An 8,983-nucleotide genomic window follows, 5' to 3' on the forward strand; every position below is an offset into this window, starting at 1 on the left:
TTATCGTTGGCTAGTAACTGGAGGTCTTCACCACAAGTGTTGACTTTCGCGCCAAATAGTGGCAATAGCTATGAGTATGTGGATCTTAAACGATGAGAGTTAAGTGAACTCTTTCATTTGACAGAAGTCAAAATTCACGTCAAAAGTCTTGAATAACTAAGGACGAAGCTTTCTCCCCTGAAGTAAAAAAAAAAAAAAAAAAAAACTCAAGTGTGGGAATATTTTAGAAAAAAATGTCAAAAAAAAAGATGTGCTAATAGTAAAAACTATGGAGGCACTACAAGAAAATTGGTCATCAGTGACAACTTTTCTCTGTGACGAAAAAAAGTTGTCACAAAAGGAGATCCTTTAATGACAACTTTCTAACTCGTCACAAACCTCTAATGGGAGCCAACTCATTTGTGACGACTTAGAAAAGTCGTCACTAGTAAATTCCCGCCAAGATTTAGCAAGAGCGCGGGAGTGTTTAGAACACACAATAGTGACGACATTAAGAACATCATCACTATTGCTTGGCCTATTTACGGACCATTTTTTGTTGTCGTCACTGATCACTTAAAAAAAAAGTTATTAGTGACAACATTTTGTAGTGATGACAATAAGTCGTCACAAAAGGAGCTTCTTTAGTCGCGATACCTAAAGTTGTCACAATTGCATCAAAGTAACTAAATGTTTAGTGACGACCCGTTATTTTCGTCACAAACTACACTGCAAGAAATATGGTCATTAGTGACAACATTTTCTAGTGACGACAAAAGTTGTCACAAAACGTGGGTGTTTAGTGACGACAAGAAAAGTTGTCATAATTGCTTAAAGCAACTAAGTCTTCAGTGACGACCTTGAAAAACGTTGTCACTAAAATGATCTATATAGTGACAACTTCTAATATCGTCACTGTCACTCTACCAATTCGGATTTAGTGACAAGAATTAATCGTCACTGTTTAAAGTACTTATTTCTAAGTCACTTTCATTAATTCTACTGTGCCACCCTAACTTTTGCGATTTAGCCCTAAATGTTGTAAAAAATTCCATTAATTCCATTATAATACCTTAACTTTTACAATTTAGCCCCATATGTAGTACACCGATTTCTTTAATTCTATTATTACTCCCTAACTTTTGTAATTTAGCCCCATATGTAATTCACCAATTTCATTAATTCTACTATGGCACTCTAACTTTTGCAATTTAACCCCCATATGTAATACACCAATTTTATTATTTCTATTATGGCACCCTAACTTTTACAATTTAGCCCCTATTTTTTTATTAGGAAATTGCGAATGGTATCTTGATAAACTATGCATAAATATTTTATAATTTTCTCAAACTTAAGTAATAATTTGTTATAAACTCTAAAGATATATCTTTCATTATAATAGTTATAAGGCAGGCAGGTCTTTTTATCAATGGAATAAGAAATTTATGCCAGATTTATCCTTTGTACTACATGCCAAGTAGTATTAGCAAAGGAATAACATAGTACTACAAAGTAATTAACAAAATAGCCTTCAGGGAGTGTAGTTTATGGGCAAATGAGCATTATCTATTCGGCATTTTACTCTCAAACATATAATTTATGATAAATTTATAAATGTTTGTAAGTAAAATTCAAAAAGTGTTACACTGATTTCTTACAAAACGAAAACTGACAGGTTATTTTTTCAACATAAATTAAATTTTTTTAAAAAAAGAAATGGCCCATAAAGTACCAACTCTTTGTGGGTTTCTTCCATTACATGAACAAATATTCTGCTCTTTATGGGCATTTCACTCTAAATCATTTAATTTATGTTAAATACATAAATGTTTGTAAGTAAAATTCAAAAAGTGTTGCACTAATATTTTTATGAAAGGGAAACTGGTAGGTTTTGTATTTAACATAAATTAAATATGTGAAAGCAAAAAAAAAAAGAAATTACCCATAAATCTATGTCTTGCAAATCTATACTAGTAAAATAGTTTCAAACAAAATTAAACATTAAAATAAACTGTAATTTATACACATTAAAATATCTGTAATTTATACACATTTTGCAACTACTACTTTGTGTTTTCTCTATAATGAATTTTTTAACTATTGAGAACTTAAGTTTTGTCTTGCAAATCTATACTAGTACAATAGTTTTAAACAAAATTAAACATTAAAATAAATGTTTGAAAAAGAACAAAAGTACATTTATCACTTGCAGTAATGTAACAAAATTTTCTCAACCATTATCAATATTTTCACAAAAGTATTAAAAACTAGCAATTGACAATATTAAAAACTAGCAATTTAATTAGTGACGACTTTCCTTGTCATTATAATCTTGAATAAATTAGTGATAACATTATGTCATCACTAAATTTTCTTTGATTTTGACTTAACAATAATGTCTTATTAATAGCATTTGATTATTTTTAATGAAAGTCTGTTATAACCATAGAATTTGACTTTCGTTATTTTCAATTAATGATGTATTTTAGTGCTGCAATTATAAAAAATTGCAGGGCTAAAATATTTGCAAATTATAAAAGTATATTTTCACTTATATGTAATTAACAAATTTTGCCACCTATATTGATGAAAATTTGTGTTTTTGTACTAAAAAATAAAGAATAATACTATAGCAATAAAATCTATGCTTCAAACCAAATTAAAAATAAAAAAAAGCATGATGATTGGTCTCAAATGTTGGGAAAATGATTATCCCAAATAATATTTCGCTTGCATCATAAACACATTTTCCAACCCACCTTTTTATATTTCCAACCACCTTTTTATCTCACATACATCACATCACAAAAAATGCTACAGTAATTATTCCAAATAATATTTCAAATAACACACTATCCAAACAAACCCCATATAATATTTCATGTAATTTGAGTTTTATTATTTTCAATTACATTGTAGACACCAAATTTTTGATTTTTTAACTTTATTTGTTTAATTAATTTAATAGGTTTATTTGTTTCAATTCTAGGGTTTTTTTATTTTTTATTTTATTTTTTTTATTTTTGTTCTGGTTTATTTTATTTTTTGTCTTCATACTAAATTTCAGAAAACAAAGAAAAAAAGGAGAAAAAGAGAAAAGAAAAAAAAAAGAGTGAAAGTGACAAGTGGGGAGGCATGCATTTGGACAAGTGTCTCTTTTATGTTAGGGACACTTGGTAAGTTTAAGGAATTTTTGGGGGAAAAAAATGAAAAAAGGAAAAAAGGAAAAGATGGAGTTTTTAGGGCCATAGGAGAAAGAGAGCAAGGAGAGGCTTCGGACACAAAAAAAAAAAAGGGGAAAGAAAGCTAAGCAAAGGGAGCAGAGGGAGAAAAACAGAGAGGGGCGGCTAGGTTTTGGGCATGAAAGCTTCGGCGAACTGGGAAAGAAAGAAAAAAGAAGAAGAGCGCGAGGGATAAAAAGGAAAAGCAGAGGGAAAAGAGGAACCAGGCGGCGGGCTGAGCAAAAAATGGAGGAAACAAGCAACGAAAAAAACACACAAAAGGGAAATGGGGGTTTCAGCTTCAATCATCCGATAAAAATTTTTCCAATCACCACTGCCAAATTTCCCACCACCTCAACCGGCTGCCGGCTGCCACCACTCTCTTTCCACCCTCCGTCCTCAAATTCCCCCCAATTTCCCCAAACGAATCCTCCACAAAAACCCCTCATTTCCCATTCTGCTCCTCCCCACTTCTAATACAAGCCTTTTCTGCCAACGCCTCCACCACAGCCCTTCCCCTTTACCGCCGTCTCTATCCGCGCCAAGCCCAAAAAAAAACTCATCCTCAGCAACCTTTCTGTTCTCGGTGAAAAGGGCAAGAACAGCTACGACGTCGAGACTCTCATCAAATTCTTCTCCACCTGCTCCTCTTCCGTGGATGGCTTGAGCAGCAACAGCAGCGGAGATTTCCAACTCACCGAGCCGTCACCACCCATCGGATATCCATTGCCGCCTGCGAATTTCACCAAGAAAGCCTTGTAAGTCGTCTTCCCTCTTTGAACTTCAGTTCCCATTCAAGCACAAACGTCTGAGCTCCCAAAGCATGTTTTCCGTGTCTCTGTTAGTACAATTTTCTTGTTGATTGTTTATGGTTTTAGAATATACAGGCTCTAGGTGTCGATTGGACTGATTTATCTCGTGTTTATAACAAATTTTGGGCTAGTCATAACCTCAATTGAGCACAATATGCTGAAGTTTTTCACGCCCATTTAGTGTTTGATAAAATGCCCGAACGGAAATCTTGAACCAAAAGAGGAGATTTTATGTTTTTTTAATTTGAGAGAGACTCTGGCCAGTCCAAAGCATATATTTTTCCAAATATGGAATCAATGTCCCCTTGTGTCGAGAAATTTGATTTTATTTGACAAAACAATTGGGAAAATAGTTTTTTTTCTCTAGCTATTTATCAAGAAAGAGCATAACATACTATTCACTGTTTTTGAGTTTTCAACATCATTCGTATGTTAATATGAAGCTTCATATATAAGGTAAATATGCAAATCCACCGCTGGAGAGAATTCGACATGCTACTTTTCGGTTTTCTTGGTCAATCTTGTTTTCTTTCCGTGAATGAGAGTATATAGCCATGAGAAGTGAAACATAAGATGTTCCCAATGTTGCCTCAATCTTGTTTTCTTTGTTGTTATTAGCAATAAAAGATGTTTAATATTCCAAATTCTGTAAACAACCTGCTATATTGCTGAATAATGTTACAGATAGAAGTGTTGAATTCTAGAGGGGCAACCCTCTCTTTTGTTCTGTACTTTAGTTGCTGCCTCTGATGCTAAGCGGATTTTGTTCTGATTTTAGGCTTCTCAAGAGCTTAGCTTTTTTGCAGCTGGCAATGATTTTAGGCACTGGAGAAAGAAAATAGTGAAGATGGAAATAATTCTGATTCTAGCAGTTATTCTAATGATAATGAGGACGAAAGGCCGGAGAGCAAATCTATCACCACCTCTTGGCCTCAAAGTTACAGGTAGTATCATCTTATCGCACATATCTATATTTGTTTCTTTCTACATCTAGCTATGGTGTTCTCTATGTTTGTTCTGTTCTTGTTGTGCAGATTCTGTATTTAGCAGTGAAGCACTTGGTTTCTTGAATGCTGTTATATTTATATGGTACCAGATATTTAGCTTTACCTATTCATTTTTGGCTAGGAGAGATATTTAGAAATGGGATTGAAATGCTTTCATCATTCATATTTTGAAGCTTCTTCAAGTTTTTTCATTCTGTTTCGGCCATGAATATCAATAGTTTATGAGTTTGAATGGATCCAGTAACATCAGTAAAGGATAGCTATGGGCTTAAGGTAGGCTATGTAATGTTATCAAAAGGCCAGAGCATTTTATGTCTTCCCTGGATCCTTCTTCAGCTTAGCGGAACTTGGTAGGATGCACTTATATTGCTGAGTACTGCCTCTATTGAAAAGATTTTCCTTCGTCATGAGGGATTGGTGGTTAATCCCTGTGAACCATCTTTGGAAGTGAAGGAGTTGTATTTGTCCTTGCTACATTTATCAATGGTAGAAACCATATTTTGGATATTACCTTTCATCGAACGGCTGATTCTGGAAGACTGAACCAATTTCCATAACTTGTGTGTCATAACATCTGGCCAGAACTATACCAACTTTTAGACAGTCTGCTAGATATTTTGATTGAAATAAGTGCCAGAGATCCACTCTCCTCCTCCAATCATGTACCAGCGTTTCTTATTTGCATCGGTTTTCAGTTGTTTTTGGAGAGGATAAAAAATACTGGTTTGATCAAAAGTACAACCATCACTCCCTCATGTGCAATTCTACCAGCTGCAAATAATTTCGCTCTTAGCTTTTAAGATTTAGAATCAATTCCAATGGTTCTTTGTTAATTTGTTTTAAACTTGCATAACTGGATTATATATTTGAGAAATGGTTACATTAGTCATCTCACTTGGACTGTGTTCAAACTCTGGTTGATAATGCTTGGTATCTCATATCCTTGTATCAGGCAGTCCATCGATTTATACAGTAGTGTACCATCTCCAAGTCTTAACTTCCTGGGGACGCCTACGTTATCATGTTTAGGCAGCTCATGTATCTCTTATTCATTAACAAGAAGATACACTCCTGAAGTACTCCCTTCTTCGCAAAACCTCTATTACCACCAGTAGCAGATGCACGTCGGCCACCAGAAAGGCGTAGTTCACATTCTCTGCTGCCCTCCATTCAAGGGAGGCCTTCCTTAAGAAAAGCAACTGCTGACAAGAAATCATCCAAGGTCTCACATGAGGTTTCTCTTCCTAGCCAGAGTTCATATGGACAAGCTGTGGTGAATGGTAGGTTTATTTGATTGAACATCCATCAATCTACATAGAAATGCAGGAATATTAAAGAAGCATTTATCAGAGGAACTGCATAATTAACTTGTATGTTGACGTGAATGTTGATGATTCGTACTTCAGTAATCTGTCCTTATTCAACTTCTAGATGTAGGAATATGAACTTGCTCGCTTTACTGTAAATTAAAAAGAAAAGCCTAAATTTGCTATAATCTATTCACTCACTGAGAACTTTGATGGCTTGCATAATATTCTAAATCCTTTTCTTCTATCTGTAGATATATATTCTACCTATACATTTGATCCTTTTCCCTTTTCACTGATGTAAGGAAGTTCGTCCTTGCAGTTCCTTGCAAAATGAAATAAAATATCAAATCAGAAACTATCATGAAACATCTAGAACCGTTTGAAGGCCTTGACAATTCTGATTTTGCCTTTGCATTTAGCTGCTAATGTGCTCATGGTGAATGAAGACACATAAAAATTATGTACATTTACTTTTCACAGGCATAAATGTTCTTTGTGGTGTTGGAATTCTTTCAACTACTTGTGCTGTCAAAGAAGGTGGATGGGTTGGGCTCTCAATTCTGTTTATCTTTGCTGTTGTTTCTTACTACACTGGGATTCTCCTGCATTCCTGTTTGGACAGTCAACCTGGGCTCGAGACTTACCCGGATATTGGCCATGCTGCCTTTGGTAATGTGGGACGTATTGCTACATCTGTAAGTATATTGTAAAATTGTCATTTTCTGAATGCTTGTTTGATGGTCCCCTTTGTCTTCGAGGATTTCAGAAACTTTTTATTGGCCTTAACAATTTTGGAGCCAGAGTGGTTTTTTGGACTCTCTGAAGTTTACTTGGGAGGGTTGACAATGATAACTTTTGTTATAGCTGAAGAAATTGTATATGATGTTACAATTCGATACCTTCTTATTAACTCTAAATGGAAATGATACCTTTCTGTCTCTAGGGTACTGATAGTTAATTTGTTGCCTTTTCAGGTTTCACTCATGCCAGATCCAAAAGCTAGATCATATTTATGCAGCCTCTTTGTCACTGCTGCTTTGATTTGTTGCGTATACTTCATCGGAACTGCATTCCTTGCGAAGGATGACATGGTAAGTGTCTTTCTTTTAGTTCTTTTTAATTCATTCCATGGGACATGGACTTTGCTTTAATTACCCTGCTGTTATAATGGTTTGCTTCAATGGGTATCACATAAACATTTCTGAGGGCACTTTGGGCTTTGACGCTACAACTTCTGGTTAACTTCAAATATCAGGCGGACTTTGTTTCTCCTCTTTCCCCTCTTTCAAGAGCTGTGTTGCAGGATTTTGGTAGCATTTTACTAAGTGCAACAAATATTAGTTTCGAAGAATTGCAAGATCTTCAACATTCACATTTGGATAATCTGTACTGTGGTATATTAGAAGAGAGATGATGTCAAGATGTGGTAAAAATTTAGCAAAAGCCTTAGTTATATTGATTTAACAATTTTTAAAGAAGACAGAACCTAATTATTCTTTATTGCTATCCTTTGCTTTTTAGGTTTCTATAACCCTCTATAAAGCATGCATCATGATATATTGATTTATGCCTTTTAACGTGCCTTCGCATCGCGCTACTGTAGTTATTATTCAATAGAAAATGTTAGCCAAAGGCTATCATTCAGGAGAAAATATTCACTACAGAATCAACTGCCGTTACTCCATTTTTTGTATCAGTACATAGCTGCTCTTATAAACTAATAATGTATATTGCTTTTGCGTGTTAACCAAGGATATTTTCAATCAATACTTAACTGCTCTTATCAACTAATATATACTGCTTTTGCATGGGAGGGAACCTTACTAACAGGTCTCAAGCTCCCACGCCTTGCGTGGGAAGCAGACCCTAGTATTTGTATAGATTGGACTGTGATTTCTAACTTCTTGCTGGTGTTGTAATATGTGGGCCCAAATTATATGAGGTTCTTAATGAATTGTAATTTTTGTCTTAATAATCTAAGTCTCATTACTTGTTCTTTATTATTGTACTCCTCCCCTTACCTACTTCTTTTACTCTTTTATGACAGATAAATGCTATTCATACTAGCTTTTGGAAGATATCTATGGTTATGGTTGAAGAATGTTGAAGACAAAATTGCCTTTTGCTCATGGAGTGGTTCATTTAAATGTTCTTCAATTTCTTAAACTGTGATTGCTTTTGTAAATGTACCTTATGTACAAGTGATATTTTGGACAAATGTTATTTTTGTAGGCATTAGTTGGGTAATGTACACTTGAATTTGGCATTTGAGAATGCTATATTATTACCATGTAATCTAATGCAAATACTTTTGGTTATCAATCGTTCATGTTTATTTGTATGGTTTGTTTAAAATCAATGATTTAGCAATGATTACAGGCCAAATTATGACTATTAAGCTATTGAGAAATTATCTAATGACAAAAAAAAGTTGTCATAAAATAGAAAATAAAAACTCCTTGTCATAACAGAGACTGTCACTAAATCTAAGCTAAATTTGTGACGACAATTGTTGTCAGTAAAATAGTTATATACAATGGCTTTCGGTGCTTTTTAGTGACGACCTTAAGTAGAGCATTTTTGACAAAAGGTCAATTCGTCAATAAAATACTTTCGGATTGTTGTCACTAATGACAACTATTTAGTGACGA

At 34.2% G+C, this 8,983-nt stretch overlaps 1 protein-coding gene across 1 annotated transcript; it reads left to right on the forward strand.

Annotated features, from left to right (window-relative positions):
• The first annotated feature begins 4,642 nt into the window (after positions 1-4,642).
• LOC140021173 (amino acid transporter AVT1C-like) lies at positions 4,643-8,654 on the forward strand. Its single transcript, XM_072071948.1, has 8 exons — positions 4,643-4,663; positions 4,794-4,959; positions 5,050-5,104; positions 6,100-6,302; positions 6,813-7,027; positions 7,307-7,423; positions 7,588-7,758; positions 8,380-8,654. Exons 1-7 carry the CDS (start codon positions 4,643-4,645, stop codon positions 7,744-7,746), a joined length of 936 nt encoding a protein of 311 aa, XP_071928049.1. The 3' UTR covers positions 7,747-7,758; positions 8,380-8,654.
• The last annotated feature ends 329 nt before the right edge of the window (positions 8,655-8,983 follow it).

The sequence above is a fragment of the Coffea arabica genome, chromosome 11e (genome assembly GCF_036785885.1).
Source record: "Coffea arabica cultivar ET-39 chromosome 11e, Coffea Arabica ET-39 HiFi, whole genome shotgun sequence".
Lineage (NCBI taxonomy): Eukaryota > Viridiplantae > Streptophyta > Magnoliopsida > Gentianales > Rubiaceae > Coffea > Coffea arabica.